Genomic DNA, 20654 nt, shown 5'->3' with positions numbered 1-20654 from the left:
GCTTAAGTTAACACAACGTAACTTCCTATGAATTAATAATTAATATCGGGGATTCTTGTAGCTGACTAGTCGCGCGGTTTAACCTTTTAACTTTTTCACGCGAACCTTGTTTACTTTAATACACTACCTAAATACTCAAACGTCAGAAAGTCAGTTTGCTTAATTTGTTATAAAATTTCACATCATTTAACAAGGCTGTTAATACTTATAACGTAGTAGAAAACAATTATTATACACCAGTTTACATATATATTAAATTTGCATAGTTAAGTTTAATATTTCCGCTCTCGCATTACAAAATTACAAGAAACACTGCTTAAAAAAACGTGGTATTGGACTACAGTACTATTCTAAGAATATCCAAACAGGGGAATTTTAGTAAGACAATCATCTTGACATCTTTATGTTTAGATTTTTAAATTAAGTTTCGATTAAATAACACAAATGCAAATATTATATATAATTGTATAGCATTAATCATTATATAAATAAACGTATCTGTAAAAAAATTATATCGTTTTATAACTCTTAAATGTAATCAAAGTTAGGCTTAACAACACAAATAAAAAACCTTGTAGTACATAAGTAAATACGCCTGCAACATATAAATTTTAATTTTAATTTAAAATTATAGCTTAGTAATGTATTTAATATCAACGTGATGATCGTTATTCTTTCGTATAATTTTAGTTCTATAAAACTCTTCAGCTTCTTCAATCGTCTCCATCATTCTGTTTCCATTTGTTTCAGGAAAAGTCCAGGCGACCAAACAACCCGCTATACCTAAAATAAACACAAAATGTTAAACTATTAGGTAAACGTCAAACAACAATAATTAAAATGCTAACTGGATATTTTAAATTAAAATATGTTTGTTGAATTAAGATAACGGCACCTAAGAATCGTTGTTTAAATTAAACAAAACATATACTTATTGTCACCTAATTAGATTAAATGTGGCGAGTAATTTAAAAAAACGTTTAATCGCTTACCTAAAACACCAAACAGTGTATTTGGCAGCCACGAAACATAATTTTGAATAGAAATAATAAACGGAGCTAAAATTCCTCCAATTCTTGAAACGAAAGAAGGAAGTCCTATACCGTTACTTCTATAAAAATATAATTGTAAAATTAGCTTTACCCTACTTCAGACAAATATATCCTGACTAACCATAGCCTTCAAGCAAATATACAACAAACATGTTAAAAATACGAAGAAAAATATTATTTTTTTATGATTTACCTTAGAACTGTTGGATAAAGCTCCGCAGTGAAATTAAACACAATTCCAAACGAACCAGATATTCCAAATTTTCCCACAAACGCGAAGATAGTCGAAACAACAAGAAGACCTGTAAACACCAAAAAATGTAATGCAGATTAAACTTTTTTTTTTAATTTGTAAAATATTTTTAATCTAACAAGTTTACTTTTACGTGAAAATTGCTTTACAAACATACTTTCATTATCTCCAGCATACTCCATAGTAACAACACTGCATAACATCCCAACTCCAGCTAACAGTAACATTGCAGATAAAAGGACTCGTCTGCCTATTTTGTCCATAACTAACACGACCAATACATAAGAAGCTAACTCAAAAACACCATCTTAAAATAAATTTGACGATTACTTTAAAAATATCTAATTTTATTAAAAGATTTTTAAAATGGGATTCTTACTTAATGTGTTGTTTATAAACAAATCCCCCGCCAATGCACCGGCGTTTAAAGAAATCCCATAGTATACAAGACTATTAACAAACCTAAATAATAAAAACAAAATTTTTATTAGCCGACTTATCGTAAATTAATTTTACGATAAACTTTAATAATAACAAAAAAGATATAATCATACTTACCATACAAAGCTGTTTTTAATGGTAAGTAGTCGTAGTCCAGGGTGTCGGAATAAATCAAAGGTTGTATAACGTTTTTGATCTTCAGCAGCTAACAAATCAACCTAAAATAATCCGAATTTGAGTTAAATGCCTATTGCGTTTTAAACATGAATATTGTGTAAATGTAAAATATGCACAAAAGTGTCAAACCTTTGATATAATGTCAGCATTGTCAAAATCGTTGTCTGTAATTTTTACATTGTTTACCTTGGCCATCAAGTTAACGACCTGAACGCAATTTTAAAATATATAAATGTTTGCTCGTGGTTGATTATTTACAAATAATACACTTGCCTTTTTGCCTTTTTTATCTCGATTTTTGACAAATAACCAGCGTGGAGATTCGGGTATAATCATCAAAATCATCATCATTGGAATAACAAGAATAGCACATGCCATCTGAATACATAAAATTGTAAATGTGAGCTCGTCCTATTTGTATACTTAATTACCTTGATGTAGGAAGGTTGAATTTACTGCCTAAACATAAAGTAACATCTGCTACCCCAACCTAGTTTCGAGTTGCTTTTGGCAGTTTGGGATATTATCTTTTAGCAAAAGATCATGCCGTTTATATCGCCTTACTCATAAGCGCTACATCATGGAAGCAGTGAGATCGAACCCAGCACCTCATGTAGTAAAGCCAAAAGTTTTTTGTTTTTTTAAACTCAATTAAAGACTTCGTAAAATGTGTTACGTTTTTTTCTGTTTGTATCTAGCAAACATTGTCGACAAACAATGCAGTACCCACCAATAAAGAATTCCAGTCTCTCCAATTGTATGCCAGTCCTGATAATACCATATACCCCAAAGGAAAAAATCCTTGCTTAAACATTCCCGTTAAAGTTCTATATTTTGGTTGAACAATTTCCATTGCTAAACAAAAATTAAATTTAAATAATATGGCATAATTATCAATGAAAGCATGTGTGTGTTATGTGAACTTTATTGCTAACTTTACAGTATTACCGTACAGTAAATAAAAGTTGAAATCGTCATTCCAAAACCAAACATGGCTGTTACTATTCTTATAATCATGTACAATTCTATCGAGTTTGCGTATGCTACGCCAATCATAGATGCCCATACTCCTATACATGATAAAATCATTGATGGTTTTCGACCAAAACTGTTTAAAAAATAAACATTTAAGACAAAGATAAATACTTATAATCAAGTTAACCACCTAAGGAACTAAGTGGTAAAGACGTACAAATAAGAAATTCATAGCCAAAAAATCTTAAACTGCAATATTTACAAGAATAAGAAACGCAAATCAATGTCTTACATGTCAGAGATATTAGCAAATGTTAAAGATCCGACCAGCATTCCTACATAAAACAGCGACGTTGAAAGAGAATTCAAATAGGAACGATCACAAACCAAATCAAACTACAAGAAAGGTTAATCAATAATTAAGTCAGCTCTATAAATGTAAAATTAACAATTCATAAAATACAACGAACCTGAGTTACTATAGTGCTTGTCATAACACTTGTATCATAAACATAACCTTGATCACAAGGTATTGGCTCGTAGGAAGTATCAACACAAGAAAGTGAACCATTTACGCAAGAACTTAAATTGTATCCATATCTGTATATTAAAATATCGTCAGACTTTGTATTAATTGTTAACACGTGTTGTTTTTTCAATTAGTTCACACATTTACCTTTGACAAGTGTTGTATTCACCGTTATATGGGGTTGTATAGTTTAAAAGTTCATCTTCAGTTAGGCTAGGTTCAAAATTAAGATCTCCTAACGGAGATGTGTTACATCTAAACATAAAAAAATGTTTTATTTACATTTAGTTTTAGACCCACAAAACATACTGCAAACTTGTTGTGAAATAATGTGAAATACGCAAACTTTGTTTTTCTAAGAAATGTTAATCATTAATAGTATTAGCCTTGTGGCATAATTTTGTATTTGAAGCACAACTTGAAATTCTATAAAACCAACAAAAACATTTGGTGCAAGTTAAGGTTAAATCTTGAACTTACCTTTTATCTGGCGAATAACCTACAAAAACAGGTATTAGACTATTTATTCCACCCAAAAAGCTTCCAACTCCCAAAATAACTACAACAATTTTTTGATATCTACCAACTCCACCTAACTTTTCAAGAAGAAGATCAAACTGAATCATTTTGTGAAGCTTAATGCCTTAAACTGCCTAAACCTAATGGGTTATATATAGACAGTTAACGGTCTTGAAAGAAGATTTCTAAAGATCGTAACAGATATGAAAATAAAACAGGAACTGCATGCAAAGAATATCCTGTAATACTAGGGTCAATGTCCGGCTAGATCCATGCATTTTTTATTTATGTTGACTTAAAGTTAAGTTAAATTCTAAACACATAACGAAAGCAATTTTTATTAGCAAAATGTTGCTAGCAATAAATAAATAACAAAAGTTTGTTTAGAAGGTTGTTTTAAATTAAGTTTAAAATTGTTACAGTAAAAATCCAAATACTGATTTGAAGTTGTTATTAATTTGCTGACATGTCTTAACGTATTTTTCCTTTCTATTTTTAAAGGTATGCTTGCTTTTGTATAAAATCTGTTTATCGAATTTGTGGTTTATACTTTACAGCCTTTTTCGCATAGGATCTTTGAACTTGTGTTCTTGGTATTGACTACATATTTTTAACCGTTTTTTTTTCACATTTTATTAAGTGCAAATGTTTGGTTTAAAAGCAGGCTAGGCAATTTCGTTCTACTGAACGAACGCCACTCAATAAAAAAATGATTTAGACCTAACTTAAATTAGGCGTTTTTTGAAACAATTAGCCAGAATTTAATATTTTTGTTTTAATTAAAAATAATTTAATTTATTAAATTTGCGACACTGTTAAATAACCAAAAACTATTTTAGTGAACAGACTTTTTAACGAAATCCATATGCTTGTAAGCTCCATTTTACCGACAATGAGTCACTTTCTATAGACTTCCGTCTACCGTAATCCTTATTTGGAAAATGCCTTTTCATTTCCGAGAAAATTTTGACCTAAATCCTGGAAAACGTTTTAAGAATCATTCCATTCGAAATACTAAAAACCTTCAACAAAAAAAGCTCGGTTTTGGTTAAAGATTTATTAATAAATATTAGAATAAAACTTGTAATAAAACTTAATTTTTTAATCAAAATTGATTCTAGTAAATTTTTTCATCAAATTACAAATATTCTCTAGTTATTTTTTCTTTTTATTAATATTGCAACAAAATCAGTCAATACAAGACTGTAACAGGGTGTTTAATAAAACCCTAAACATTCGTTTTAATAAATAATAAATTTAAAAAGTTAATAATTTATTTGGTTAAACTAGCTTATACGTAGAAGTTATTACAAATAAACACGAAGCACAGCTTTAATACGATTTTAAATAAAGATCATAAATAAACAAATAGTAAAATATTTAAGTAAATGCTAGATTGTGCAGAAAAGTGTTATAACAATATATTTTAAAGCCAGACAAGTTTATTTTATTTAATTAAATATTCATTGAAAATAAAGTAGTTTTACACCAGGCAACTTATGTTAACTTATAACTTTGCTACATCATTGCACACTTATTTTATTGCTTCGTTTAAGTTTGGAACTTATAAAAATGAATTAAATATATAAATAAAGTTATGTAATAAATACATGTAGCCCAATTTTTTTGTAAAACAAACTTCAATTTCTTTTAGTAAGATAAAAGGAAACCATTGCAACCAAGGCAGAAAATAAATATGCAGTAAAAAAGCAGTTGTTGTTAAGATATCAAAGGTCAACATTTATTATAGAGAAATGTATTCAAAAATTAAAGAAAGAAAAAAATAAATAAAGTTTTGTGATGTTTGGCAGTGCTATGACAAATATAAGTTGAATTTTTTGGTGCGCTATACCACATGCTTTCATTACTTCACTTCAATTGAGAGTGTTTCCATATTTTGACAATTTTGTCACTGAAAGAAAATGAAAATTAGATAAAATAAATAGATTTTTATGGAACGTGCAAAAGAAAAAATTTAGTACAAAAAAAAATAGATTATTCTTACAGCGGTTTAAAAATGGAAAAATAATTTAGGTGGTGTTATGGTTAAAAAATATAAAAGTAATCAAAAATTATTTTACATGCTAGTTTAGGCATTAAGCAAAACAAATTTTGTAAAATTGGTGAAGCTTTAAAACCCTATCTACTCTTCAGTGACTTGTTAAAAAAAGGTGTATAAAGAGGCATCCAGTAATACACATGGGTATGTTTAAAATAGATTTAAAAAATTTTTCAATGGCCATTTAACAGCCTTTTTAGTACGCTTAAAAAAAATTAGTAATTCCCATTTTAAACAATTCTTCCCCTTTCTTTTATTTTATAACAAAAATTAAATTAAAAAGAAATCAGACATGCTTTTTTCTTATTGTTTCATGCAGAAAAATGAATAATCTTTTTCTGAACAAAAAACAAATTTTTCTTCACCAAAACTAAAACAGAGTCAAAAATTCGATCTTTCAAATTTTAAAGTCAAAAAAAATATTTGAAAAGAATTTCTGAAAGTAATACAAAAGTATTAAGTGCATAAAAGGTGTTAATAAAGCGAAAACACCTTTATTTTAAAATCTACTTAAATTAATTTACTGTCATCAGCTCAATTTTCGTTTCCAAACTTTTATACTGTTGTCACTGTCGGAAATAATTTTAAAATTTAGGCCTAAATAATTTGCTTTGTGTAATTTGCAACTTAAAAATATTAAGCTATCAGTTATAAAATATTGCTATTAATTTAAAATAGGTTTTTGTTATTGCAAATTAAACTATTGGTTTTAAGTTACTTTCACAGATGTCTTTTTTATTTTAAGTTTAAAATAGGTTTTAAACTATTACCCTTTGTTAGAATTTTATACAAAAAATAAATATATATAGTAAAATTAACCGTAATTTATTGTTCAACTTATTTAAATTAAAATTTAATTTTTATCACAGGAAAATTATATTTCGGCCACATGTTTTTATAAAATTTTTAAATAATATTTTTCTTAAGCTAATATTCACTTGAACATACCCTGTAGCCAATCTAATACACTAGAGATAAAAAAATCACAAAAAAATAATTTTAAACATTTGAACTTACTCTGAAGCGGTAAAAACGTGAGTTTTATTTGAAGCGATGGAGTTGATTGTTTTGTTGTGAGCTCTTATGGAACCGATGGAACCAAAACTTTCAAAGTCCCACAATTTTAAAATCCCTTCTCTTCCACCAGATATTAATATTTCATCTCCATCTCCGGACTTAATTACGTTTAAGGCACAAACCCAGTTACTATGGGCAGTGTATTCTGACTATTAATTAAAATAAAGGTTATGTATTTTGCAAAATTAATGTCTACATATTTTTGTTTTACTTTTTCAAGCAAAAAAATAAAAATAAGCTATAAAAAATTTTTTTTTACTTACCTTGACCAAAGTTTTAGAATTTAGGTCCCATTTTTTGATGGATTTATCTCGGGAGCCTGAAAATAAAACATTGTCGACGTTGACAAGAGATTCCACTCCATCCAAATGCGGAGGTTCGAGGTGAATTGAAGGTGTAACATTTCCATGAAATTCTTTCGGATTATTGTACATCTAAAAAAAGATTAAAAAATTTATAAAAAAAATTTTAAATTAAAAAAAAAATTGAATTAATGAAAATACAAATAATACCTTTATAAAACGATCTTTTGATCCAGTTATTACAGCAGGGTTTTCCCCTTCAGTGACAGAGATGGCCATAATATTTCCACTATGACCAACTAACTTACCTATGAGTCGGAACCTTAAACAAAAAGTAAAACAATTAAAAAAAAGATAAACTATATGTAATAAGGTTACTAGTTAAAATAACTAAGCTATTATACAGTATAAAAAAAATTGTTTTAAAATGTAGTAAGCAAGAACGAAAAGTTAAGAAAATATTTTCAAAAATGTTTATTGCAGTTGGAAAGAGAGTTACTTTATTACTTACGTGTTTAAATCAAACACATAAGTGTAACTGCTGCTTGCACAATACAAGTATTTTGAGTCAGGACTTAGTTGTATGTCGTTAATCAATGATTCATTCTCAGGCATCACATTTGTTCTTGACATCGAACTTTTGAAGTTTTTTCGAAAATGATGAATACCAGAAGCACTAAAGTCAAATTATTAACATTTTTTAAAAGGTAAAATTTTAGGAGTTTAACCACTATAGATTAAAGTTTTATTTTAGTTGCAACTTACAACTAAAATATGCCAAAAATTTACACATGCACCAAAAACGGCATTTTTTATTTTAAGGCCCTTAAATTAAACAAATACCCATGTACAAATCACTAAGTTTAATTAAATAGAATTTTTTGTAAATTTTCAATTTTTTATAATACATAATAAATTTTATTAAAAAAAAAAAGAACTAAATGATACTTTTTTTACACAATTTTTTTTACCTGACAACTTGAACACATTCTGGTTTGCTTCTAATATCCCACACTTTAATATAGGACAAACTAACACTATACACTAAACCAGTGTTGGGACAATGTCGAATAATCTGTAAAAAAATTAAACACATTAAATAAAATACCCCGTTTAGTTTTTGAATAAAAATTGTTAAGACCGATTCAAATATTATTTTAAAGAAATTGTCGTTTTTTAATGAAAGTTTAAATTAGAAGTTAAATTTAAGTTGTTTTAATTTTTTTCAATAATAAATACAACTTACATGAACATTATTAGGATGACCTTCCAAGGTCATTATTTCTTGTCCACTTACAAGGTTCCAAACTTTTACACAACGATCTAACAAGACGTAAGAAATTGAAAAAATTAACAATTTTAACTTTACAAGAATAAAACTTAATTAGGAAAATAAAAATTATCAAAGACTATATTGTATATTTATATATAAAATAAAGCTTTAAACTTTAGGCTAGTTTTTTTTTCGTTACTAATTTTATTTTTCAGTTTACCTTTTGAGCCGGAAAATAAAAGATGATCAGTAGCTTGAACACTTAATACAGCTTTGTTGTGGCCTTTTGCAACATCAGTACATACAAGTGGGGCATTTTTTGAGTTGTTTAATCTACTAGTGTTTGGTTGTATGCTACCCCTAGAAGTAAATAAGTAAATTATTTAAACACAATACAACAAAAGGCAACATGGTAGTGCACCACACCGGCGGCATGGTGCATTGGTCAGAACACTTGGCTTTACTACATAAGTCCTCTGTTTAATCCCCAGAAACCCCTGCTAAGCCAATAATTACCTGCCTAATTATCATGCAATTATAATCTATAATGTTTAAAACTGCCAAAGGCAACTTGAGACTAGGTTGGGTTAACAGGTGTTAACATTAATTTATTTAAGGTTTCAACCTATTTAATGAAAGCAACTACAGAAGAGTTAGTTTTACTGACTTGTTGTCTTTAGGTGAATTCATAACATAATTAGTTAGTCTCGAGAACACATCGTCAGATATTGCTGATTTGGGGGGAGGGGTTTGAGGAGTAGAAGAGGTTGAAACCTTATTTCTAAATAAAAAGTTTGCCAAATTAATTTAAAAAAAACTCACAAAAGTTATTTTTTTTTATAAATTTTAAATGATCGGTTAAAAAATATTTTTTAGGAGTATTGTTTCAAATTTCATTGATGGAGAACTTTAAATAGTATTACCATAACACTTACACAGTTGAATACACTGCCTGATATAATATAAGCTATTTATAAATCGGTGATAATTAAAACAGACACCATTCATAGTGGAAGAATCTACTACTTACATATCCTCTTTTGGTTCCTTATCTGTTGGGCGGTCGATTGTAAAAGTTGAATCATGACTTAAAGTTGGTCTGACCGGTGATTCAATCTCCTAAAAATTTTAAACCAATTTTTTTTAAATTTATTTAAGTCATTTTACTAAAAAAAAACACTTATATTGTATGTTAAATTTGCCTCTGTGGTTTCTTCTTTGAAGTCTGGTAAAGGTAAAACATTTGGCTCTTTTTTCACTAGAGTCTAAAATAAAAATTTATTTTATTAAAAAAATTAAAAATAAAATATTTATAAAAAATAAAAATATTTTTATTTATGTTTGTGTTGTACAATTATAAACTAATTACTTGAGTTTGGTTTAAAATTGAGTTGCAATTTTCTAAAGTGAATGTTTTATTTGGACTATCTGTATTAATATCTCTTGCATAAAAGTTTTGTACACTGGGATCCATGCCATGCAACAACTCCTAAAATATAAACAGAAATAAATAACTGTGCAAAAAGCATGCTTAAAATTTTAAAATTTTTTAACTTTTTATTTTTAAAAAAAAGAAATGGATAATAAAAAAAAAAAAAAAAATTTCAAGCATTATCAGATTAAAATATAAACTATAAAAATAAAATATTTAACATAAAAAATAACTTGGACACCTTTAATTAAAATAAACTTGAAAAAATTAAATACATGTGGTGTTGCTGTCCTCCTTCTTGCCTTTTTAGGCCCTACCACAATCGGACTCACACTTCTAAAACTATCTTCTATATTGTCAACACTTGGTGCCAACAGAGTGTTCTGTTCGCTTCTATCTGGCGAGGAGTCTCGAGAACTTACGCTATTCATATCACTATCTGTTCCTAAAAAATTATGGGAATTTTTTAGGAACACATAGTGACATAAATAGTGTAAGTAACATTATTTTTATGGAATTCTCCTAAAAAGGGGCTTTGTAATAGATTTGGTACTTAGTTTAACCTTAGTTTGACCCACATAATTTTTGGTTTTAAGGACCCAGTTTTTTTAAGGACCTCAAGTTCTTATTTTAAAATGGTTCAAAAAATTGACTTTACAATTTAAAAAAAAGCTGCAGCTATCTTTAAGAAACCTTAAGTAATTCAGATAACAATATAACAAAAGAAAATTAACAAGATTGTCTTACCTTTTATATATTCATTAAGATATTCAGTAATACTTGTGTCCATGGTTGATTTTTCCTGCAACATGTATTTAACAATCTCGTGCGCCTGTTTAGCAGATTCCTCGCTAGCTTGATATTTTAATTCCAAGTCTTTCAACTAAAATATTACAACCAAATTCTTTATCATAAATTAAACCATTTAGTATTGAAATTTGTCAAAAACATCTACTGGCGAATCTTTTAATAACAACTTTACCAGTAAAAAATAGCAAAATAAATGCTTTAAAGTTTTTTTTAATTATTTCTATGTTTGTAAATAAAAGTTTTGAAAAACCTTTACCTTAGTTTCAGTTCTAATTACAGTGACAGATTTGTCCATTGAAAATTCAAGTAAATGTTCAAGTAAATAACGTGCTTCATTTATTTTACTATTTTGTACGATGTTCATCATTATATTGTTATCATCCATCGTCTCTTGAACCTTAAAAAATTTAAAAAAAATTTTAAATTCACAATGTTAATAATTATTGTCATTGTTGAAATGTGCCAGCAGTAGGGATTAAACTGTGAACCCCATGTTGCTTTAGAAATGGACTTATATGTTTTTGTATTTAACTTAATCAGAAATACAACAAAAATTTGGTTTAACAAATTAAACTGTTTATGTTATTACTTGTACTATTTCCATTTGACATTCATTTATCTGATCGTTAATATATTTCATGTTTTCCCTTAAAGGTTCCTCATCTTGGGAAATCACCTAAAAATTCAAAAATGTAAAATTTTTTTTTTTGAATTATTAAAAATATTTGCTATTATTTACCTTCTTTTTCTTTTTATTGATATAATCCAAATCTCTTTGTAATTTTTCCCGATCTTTAAACAATCTATCCATTTGTTTTTCAATTCCGAATATTGTTTCTTTATAAGTTAAAGCCTCGTTCATCTGAAATCAAAATTCATGCCAGTCAAAAAATTTGTCACATTTACATTTTTTTTACTAATTTATTGATATAAAATAAGAGCCCTTCACTAATATTACATTATTAGTATACAGCAAAGATGTAAAAAAAAATTAATTACCTTTTTCTGAAGTGCATTCCATTTTAATCGGAAATTTTTGGAAATCAATTTGCTAGAATTTTTGTATGGAATCTATAATAACAAAAATAAAAATTAAGTTAAGGTAAAAATTATTAAAAAAAAATAAAAAAGACAATATTAAAATAAAAAATTTTGTTCATAAAACACACCTTTGAATCTGTGTTGCTGCAAACAGAAAAGCCTAAAAAAATACAAAATATTATCAAAAAAAATTAATTTTAAAATACCTATTTTTTTTAAATTAAAAAAGATTTTACCGAATATTGCTTGTTCTTGTTTTTTTCTTCCAAACTTTCCTGAAATTGGTTTTAGCTGTTTTCTTAATGAAGCCATTTCTTCTTCCTTTCGCTTCATTATTAAATCTTTTTGGCGATTTTTAGTTTGAAGATTGCGAGCTTCATTCTAAATTTTAAATAAAAATAAACTTAAATTTTTAAATCATTAAATATTTAAAATTTTCTTTTTATTGTTTCAATTTTATTTATGAATAATTTTTTTTCGCTATTACTAACAATTTTTTTCTTACCGTAGCATTTTTAAATTGTTTTTTAAGTTTTAAGGTTTCCCTGAGTTGTCTGGATTCTGCTTCTTTAGCTTTTTTACGATCTTCATTCATTTGTCTGATAAGTTGAACCTGATATAAAAAAAATTATTTTAGTAAAAATAAAATCCCCAAAAAATATAAATTTCACAAATAAAACCTTTTGTTACCGCAAAAACAAAATTAAAAAAATAAATAATAGAAATAAAAAAATACATTTAATAAAATAGTATATTTAAAAAAAAATTAATGATATGTTTATATAGGTTGATGTTCATTTAATCAAGAAATCACTTACTTTTGCACTTTTCATTTGATCCAATTCATTTTTTAAAGTTTTTAGCTGACTCGTTTGTTTTGATTTTTCCCGAATCATCTGATCATGACTTTTTTTTGCTTTCTAAATCAAAAATTATTTTTAATAACTAAGTTTTAACTTCATCAAATAAAAACTAATTTTTTAACACACTTAAAACTAGCCTTAATAAAAAAATTTAGTATGTTGAATTATGATTTTTAGAAAAAATTAATTAAATTTGTTTCAAACCTGTAATTTTGCCATTTCCTTTTTCAATCCTTCAATTTTTTTCTGGTATTCAGCTCTTACTTTTGTTACTTTATCACTTTTGGTATTTGACTTTAAATCTAAAAAATAAATATAACTGTAAAACATTTTATAAACAGGTCAACTTTTTGAAAACAAACCCCCCAAAACAACTAAGCCGTTAAAATCTATCTAACCCCAACAATAACCCCTTATAACTTGTAAAAAAATAAACCCATTAACAATCAAAGTACCCTGTTCAAATACCCATACTTCAACTTATGGGGCTAAAATAAAAACTTACCATTTGTGGTTCTTAGGTAAATTATTGTGAACAAACATTAGTTACAAGTAGCAACCAAAGCATAACAATTAATTCTAATCATGGGGCAGGCTATTGACTTGTAAATAAAAATTACCTAAATTTGACAAAAAACGATCACGTTCTGCCTCAGTAACTTTAATTTTATCGGCCATCAAAGTTAATTTATTTTCATATTGTTTCTGCATTCCTGTCATTCTTTTATGTATAAGTTCAACTTCGTCGATTAATTTTTGTTTTAAATCAATCTCGTAAGTTATTGCAGCAACTTCTTCAGGAATTGAACCTAAAAATAACAATCGATGACTGAATTACGTAAAAACTATAAATGTATATGGCAAATATAACATTTTTTGCACAGTTTTTTTAAAGATTTTGTGCCAAAGTTCGAGGATTTAAATTTTTTACCTTTGTCATTTTCGTCTTCGCTCGTCATACTACTAACTTCAGAAGCTGTATCATCATAATCTGACGGTATCTACAATTTATTTTAATAATAACCATTTTTACAACCTTATATTTACATCAACCTAAACAATTTAAATGACTAATACCAGTTAGTCCCATACGGTCTATAAATTATTAAAATTATTGTTTTTAAAAATTTTTATTGATTTTTTTAAATTTATAAATTGAACAAAAATGTTTTTCTACTTGAGGTTGTTCATCTGCGCTCATTTCTGAATTGTCTTCATTAATATTATTACGAGTTGGTAGTTTGCCTATTTCTTTATTTTCTTTGTTGCTTGACCTTAAAAATGGTTTAAAAAAATTTAAAAAAATTTTATTTATTTTTTAAAGTCATATGATATAAATAAATGTAATAGCTTTATTTATTTAATAATTTTATTATTTAATACTGGTTAAAACTATATGATTACTGTAATACAATTGATTTTTTTTACTTTATTTTTTCCGCTTTACTCGACAATTGATTGATTTCTTCTTTAGCAAGATCCAAAACCGACTTTCCATTTTCTAAAACTGTCATTGATTCCAAATCAATTGATTCTGAATAAATAACAATTTAAAATTAATACATTATAAAATTTTTGCTTTAACGACAAAAATTATACATTAGTTTGGGTATGTATTAGACATTAATTATAATGGTAAATTAGCAATTTAATATTTAAAAATAGATTTACTGTTTAATAAGTTAGGAGTGGAGGTTCGAACAAAATTCCCATCTATCTGTTTTCTTCTTAAATTTGAACACATAGATTCACTTTCCAATAATTTATTGCTAAACATAAAAATTTAGGATTACAAAATTATTTTGTATATGCTATGTTAAAAAAAAAAATGTTATTTTAATACAAATATTAAAACAACTTCAAAAAAATCCATAAAAAAAATGATTTTTTTTAATTTTTAAAATCTGTTTTATCAAATTAAAAAAAAATAATGACATAATTACCTTAAAACTTCAATTTCTTTAATATAGTTTGATACTAAGGCTTCCATATCACCCCCTTCTCCCATCTCATTCATAACTTGGCTTGATTTTAAACTTATAATTCTTTCAGTTTGTTTGTCGATTGTTTCCTACATAAAAACATTTGTTAACTTCAATTATATTGGTTCAGAGTTGAACAAGAATTCTATATCTATACTTGTAATATACAGAGGCAAGGGAACCTATATATATATACATAATAAAGCTTGGTAGACGATATATATGTATGTCCAATTTATAGCCCTACAGAAAAAATAGTTGCACACAAATATTAGTTGAGATCTGTGACTATATTACTACAAATAGAATGCCAACTATGGTATAAGGTGTTACAGTGTAACTGTTTTTAATAACTTAACTATTTTTAATGTAACAATAAGTGCTTTAAATTATGTGATTATAATCACCTGCAAGGTCTTTAATTTATCTCTTAAATTGTTGTTTTCCTTCTGCAACATGTTGTTTTCTTGAAACATATCATTGTAAGCTTCCACACCGTCCTCACCAACTACTCTTTTACCCTAGATATAAAAAAATAAAATAAAATGTAATCTAAATCCAAATTTTATATGATATATTTTAATTTTCAATATAAATTTTTTCACAATTTGATTATAACTGTAAAATTACATTTAATAAGTAGTTAGGTAAATACATAAGGGCAATTAGAAATCTATTAATACTACTTAGTAGCTATAGAAACAACCACATTTCAAATTAAAACAATGTTATTGAAAAATTGTATAAAAAGGTACCAAACTAACAAATACATTATTCAAAATTTTTAAAATAATTTAATATTTTTCATTAAAAAAGACTGACTTAACAGCTTAATTATTAACAAAATGACCAGCCCCTAACTTTAAATATTATGGAAATAACATTACCTGATAATTAATCTGACTAATTAAATATATTTGTTAAATTTTTTTTACTAACAGTTTTATATTCTGTTAATTCAAGCTGTACAGCAGATAACTGTTGTCTTAAAATTTGAAGTTGTTTGCTGGATTTATCTTGGTTTGCTACAACTTTGTTTTTGATGTTTCGAGCCCGATTTGCATATTTTAGAGTGTTTAATGTCTCCATAAACTCACTGTCAGATGGACTTACGCAAGCTATCATAAGTGTTTGACTAAAATTAAATTAAATGTATTTTTATTTTAAAATTTAATCATCAAAAAACATGGTATATTATGAATAAAACAAATTAAAAAAAATGGATTTATATATATAAACAAAATTTTTTTAATGGATATTATTGTTAACATTGTTAAATTACAACATGCTAAATATATATATTATAATTACTATTATTTAGAAAATACCATGCAATTATATTAACATTCAATATGCCTTACAAATAACTATGTTTTAATGTCATTAAGGATGTTTACATTAAACAAAAAATAATTACTGTTCTTTATAAAACTGTAAAATTTTTTACAATTATTTAAAGAAATATTTACAAAAAATCATTATCTGAAAAAGAATTATAAACGTTTTATTCATAAAATAACCGTAACCATAACAAAATATCATAAAAATCTAATTCACCTGTTCCCACCAAGTGAATCTTGTAATAATCTGGTTAGTTTAGCGTTCCTGTAAGGAACATGGGACGCATGCTGACTTGCATCTCCAAGTGCACTAATTACATTTCCTAATGCCAACTAAAAATATATAAGAAAATTAAAAAAAAATTACACAAAATTTTAATAAAAAAGTTTGAATTTTCAATTCAAATTAAGTAATATATAAGTCCGTTAATTTTTTATATGTTTATTTACATTTTACCCATCTGAATTTGTACCATATAATAAAAAATCTTCCTGCTTACCAAGCCACTGTTAATAGAGATTCCTTCTTTAGCTCGGTTTCCAGTAGCTCCAGTTTTCTTCAGCTTTTCAGAACCAGCGAGATCAGTGAAATGAAATTTTGCCGTCAATGTTTCGTACTGTATATCTCTACTAAACTCAAAAAAGAAAACAAGTTAAAACTAGCTAAGAAAATTTAAAAGTTTCAAGGTTTTATTTAGTTTTTACATTTGATTTTTAAATAAAACATTGAAATACCTTTTTACCAAAGTTGTACTGTTTGCACCATCTCCTTCCCCCTAAACACAAATTTATTATCAGTTTGTTTAAGCAGTTTTTAATTAAGTTTGTTTAGTAATCATAAGCATCATGACATAAAAAAATCACAAAGTAAAACAATATTTCTTACATTAACTGGCATGTTGCAAGGTCTAGTTTGTTTTATAGTTATGGTGAAGATAGCATGTGATCTTGAACTTTCAGAGTTCATTTTAGTCGCAGCAGTTGTTCTGTTTAATGCTCCGCGCTGCAAACATCTTAAAGTCTAAGAAATACAATAAAAACAATAAATTTATAATGTAAAGAGTCTAAAAAATGTAATAATAAAAACAAATTTATAATTTTGTTTAAATTTTTTTTACCGTTTTACACACATATAAATATTCATAACATCATGATTTTTCATTTTAAACATAGTTGATATATATAATTTTTTTACACAGTATTTTATATTATGTTGGGTTTTAATAGTTTAAGTATATATTATATATTTAAAACTGTAAATTACAAGCAATTAGCGTGTAGCAGTAAAAAGATATAAAATTGTATTTATAAAGTGCTTAAGACATTGTAGGACAAAACATGTTAAAAATTTAATAACCTACAATAGTGCCACACTGAGACGTAATCCTACTACTTCATTGTACTTATCAAAATATAAACCACAATACAAATTTTATGACATCTTGGGAACTCTTATTGGGCTTATGTAAATACCACAACATAAATAGCAAAACCTGTTTTTTTGGTGAATATGTTTGTTTATTGATGTTAAATAAATATTTAGTTTCTTGAAGTATGTAATTAAGCCAAATTCTAGATTTTGACGTTATTTTTTTTACTTTTAATTTCTCGTAAAAAATTTAAATTTTTAACTATCCAACTAAGCCCAAAGTAAAATATTATTGACCTTACGATTTTGTCCTTCAAATTTTCAGATTTAAATAAACAAAGGGAAGTAATGTCACTGTTTTTGAAAGTATTAAAACATGTCATAGGCTAGAATCAAACTTTAAATATCAGGTTTCAAAACCATGACATGTGGCATGTTTTATAAATTCTTACTTGAATTTTAATATTAAATTTCATAAATACACAATAGAATCATAAACAGATTTACAGAAATTATTATATTCCTGAAGGTGTTTTTTGTAATAAAAAACTTAATTAAAATTTTTAATTTGTTCTTACATCCTCCCTGGAGGTGACTTGAACGCTTGTTAGACCGAGTAAAAGAATGTTCCCATTTGTATCTTCGTGAATTTTAATATTGGATTGTTGCTGCATATCAAATACATTAAAAAGCAATTAACTTTTTGTATATTTTTGATTATTAATTTCTGGTACATTTTAATACCATATCAATGTAAATATGTATTTATAAATCAAAATTAACTACAAATTAATACAAAACAACTAACAATATTTAAAATTTTTATCTAAACTAAATACAACATAGATATTTTTGAATATTTTTAACCCTATGTTCTGGGCTCGAAGCATCAAACAAATCAATAATTTTCTCGTTGTAAAGTTCTAAAAATTGAGCTGAAACGATAAAAGTTGGTTGAGGTAATCCACCTTCAGTTGCAGCTGCAACTCTGAAAAAAAATTTTAATTTTATTATTTATATTAGGAAATTTATGTATCTAAATATTTTTCAAAGCAACATATTGTATATTTTTTAAGTATTATGCAAGGACAAGAATTGATTTAAATTAATTATTTATATTTTAAAACTGTTTTTAAACTAAAGACTTTTTTAATAATCTAAAGATAAAATCAATAAATAAAAAAAAACAGCGTAAAATGGGACATTCAAATATTACATTTTATATGTTACTCATTTAAAAACAACTATTCACCAAAACGTAATGAATAGAAATAATTTACAAAAAACAATTAAACAACAAAATATATGACTTACCAAACTATAATTCAATACATGCCAATTACAATAACACATATGTTTATAGTTATAGAACTATAATTTTTATTTTTAAATGACCTTTTTTGAATTCCCTCAAATAAATGCAACATTGCACGAGGAATAATTCCAACTTCTTCAGGCCGAGTGGTTACGTCAAAACCAGTGCCCATGGTGTATGTTTTACCAGAACCTGTCTGCAAATTAAACAATAAAAAAAGGATATATTTATTAAATCCATCTTGTATTATGGATTTTTTAATCATAAAAAACTAGAAATTTTATTAAAATAGGCTAGACAAAACAAAAAGTTGCCCTAATAAATTATTCATTAACATTTTACATGTCTTTTAAAGCAAAGACAAAAGTCCTATTAACATTGGCATTTTTAAAAGCCTATTCATATTCTTTAAAAAAGCAATAACTTCTATATATATTTATATTATTAACTTTTGAAACAAATTAATTATTTACATCATTATCCTAAGATTGGCAAAATAATTTGGCACAGTTACAAAAAAATAAAAATATTTATACAGTTTAGCAATTAAAAATAATTTTTAACCACTAATAGTTAAAATGACCTACCTGTCCATATGCAAGTACAGTTGCATTGTAACCTTCGAAACAACCTTCAACTAAGCTTTTAATACAAGTTTCATAAACAGTTTCTTGTTGGGTTGATACATCATAAACATAATCAAAAGTAAATGATTTTTCTGAGCCAATTGTTATCTAAAAAAAAAATTCAACATTATATATAATTTTTTAAGTATGAATCTTAGTCTTTTAATTTTATTTTCTTACTAGAATTACAAAAATAAAATATCTAAAGCAACAGCTGACAGTGTATCTTTAATTTTTTTAAATAATTTGTATATATATATAGCCTATTTAAAAAAAAAAATAAAAAAAAAAATATGTTACTTGAGGTTCTCCTTCTGTTACAAAAGTACAAACTCGACTTGCTTCTAATATTTCTCGAGCCAGCTGTGGCCGAATACTAAAAGTTAAAACATATTTGAAATAGACATTAAATGCCAACCAACATTTTTTTTAAGTTTAGTCCAAAATTGGAAGTGCCTGTGTTACTGTGTGTCTGTGCGCTTATTTTGGTTGATTTTTGAATAAGACAATAACTATTAAAATATTTTGCAGTAATACTGCTAATACTAACAAAAATAAAACAAGAATATAAAATAAATACTTTAAAAACGATAATTTGATAATATTTTTTTAATAATTGCAGCCAACAGCTTTAATACAAAATAAATAAAATTAATTGATCGTACTTACCGAATAGCAACTTTAACACTGGTGCTCATTTTCTATAATTTATTTAGTTTTCCATAAAAAAAACGAACAGTTTTTCATTCAACGCTTTACAAGACCAAATGTCAACAAATCATTTTTGGATACTGAATAAAAACACTGGGAATCAGTGAGTAGACATTGTAGCCCAAGTGCGACATCTTTTTCACGTTTTAAATTTTTGAAAATACATTATTAATGCCGGCATAAAACAGCCATACAGAAAACCATAAACAAAGTAAGATATATTTAAACTTAGTAATTAAACTTTTTATAAAATTTTTTTCTAATAACCCAAAAAATAAATAATTTTAAAATAATGCATAAACAAGCAAACGACCCTCAAGAAAACAATCCTTAAATTCTTTGAAACATGAACGGCAAAACAAAGAAAAGTATTATTAAAGGGCTAATATATCAGATAATGTTTCACTGTTTTGATCATACGACATATAATGTTTCAAATTGTCGCACGTATTGTTTCTCAAATTATAGACTACACTGACTTTCAATAAAATTTTACAACAAAGTATAA

The 20654-nt window shown here is 26.2% G+C and overlaps 2 protein-coding genes across 2 annotated transcripts; both read right to left on the bottom strand.

Moving 5' to 3' along the window:
- Positions 1–628: 628 nt before the first annotated feature.
- LOC145742332 (solute carrier family 22 member 13-like) lies at positions 629–4053 on the bottom strand. Its single transcript, XM_082560114.1, has 14 exons — positions 3908–4053; positions 3575–3682; positions 3369–3498; positions 3191–3294; positions 2877–3031; positions 2654–2778; positions 2197–2301; positions 2053–2130; positions 1864–1964; positions 1685–1767; positions 1463–1612; positions 1246–1354; positions 993–1111; positions 629–783 (listed from the first exon to the last, which is right to left on the bottom strand). Exons 1-14 carry the CDS (start codon positions 4051–4053, stop codon positions 629–631), a joined length of 1668 nt encoding a protein of 555 aa, XP_082416240.1.
- A 1077-nt stretch (positions 4054–5130) lies between these two features.
- LOC145743899 (kinesin-like protein KIF21A) lies at positions 5131–20217 on the bottom strand. Its single transcript, XM_082561962.1, has 41 exons — positions 20105–20217; positions 19736–19811; positions 19397–19543; positions 18890–19005; positions 18362–18482; positions 18073–18162; positions 17012–17146; positions 16861–16901; positions 16626–16755; positions 16343–16458; positions 15725–15920; positions 15193–15306; positions 14747–14874; positions 14475–14572; positions 14232–14337; positions 13981–14077; positions 13735–13804; positions 13424–13612; positions 13008–13105; positions 12759–12860; positions 12446–12553; positions 12177–12321; positions 12069–12100; positions 11899–11970; positions 11639–11761; positions 11489–11575; positions 11156–11296; positions 10837–10972; positions 10365–10534; positions 10027–10146; positions 9860–9922; positions 9688–9776; positions 9325–9438; positions 8878–9017; positions 8631–8707; positions 8356–8459; positions 7896–8060; positions 7595–7706; positions 7346–7516; positions 7023–7231; positions 5131–5858 (listed from the first exon to the last, which is right to left on the bottom strand). The coding sequence occupies exons 1-41, from the start codon at positions 20131–20133 to the stop codon at positions 5816–5818; spliced, it is 4620 nt and encodes a 1539-aa protein (XP_082418088.1). The 5' UTR covers positions 20134–20217; the 3' UTR covers positions 5131–5815.
- Between the last annotated feature and the right edge of the window lie 437 nt (positions 20218–20654).

This window comes from Corella eumyota, chromosome 2, assembly GCF_963082875.1.
Source record: "Corella eumyota chromosome 2, kaCorEumy4.1, whole genome shotgun sequence".
Classification (NCBI taxonomy): Eukaryota; Metazoa; Chordata; class Ascidiacea; order Phlebobranchia; family Corellidae; genus Corella; species Corella eumyota.
The sequence above is the reverse complement of the archived record's forward strand: the minus strand, read 5'-3'. Positions and strand labels throughout refer to the sequence as shown.

Excerpts from the sequence above, each read along its gene's own strand:
- LOC145742332 (XM_082560114.1), bottom strand. The coding sequence starts at position 4,053 with ATGATTCAGTTTGATCTTCTTCTTGAAAAGTTAGGTGGAGTTGGTAGA. Across the intron at positions 3,683-3,907 it reads GGTTATTCGCCAGATAAAAG|ATGTAACACATCTCCGTTAG; the intron begins GTAAGTTCAAGA and ends TTTTATGTTTAG. Across the intron at positions 3,499-3,574 it reads GAATACAACACTTGTCAAAG|ATATGGATACAATTTAAGTT; the intron begins GTAAATGTGTGA and ends TTTAATATACAG.
- LOC145743899 (XM_082561962.1), bottom strand. The coding sequence starts at position 20,133 with ATGAGCACCAGTGTTAAAGTTGCTATTCG. Across the intron at positions 19,006-19,396 it reads CTGTACTTGCATATGGACAG|ACAGGTTCTGGTAAAACATA; the intron begins GTAGGTCATTTT and ends TTTAATTTGCAG. Across the intron at positions 16,902-17,011 it reads CTTGCAACATGCCAGTTAAT|GGGGAAGGAGATGGTGCAAA; the intron begins GTAAGAAATATT and ends ATTTGTGTTTAG.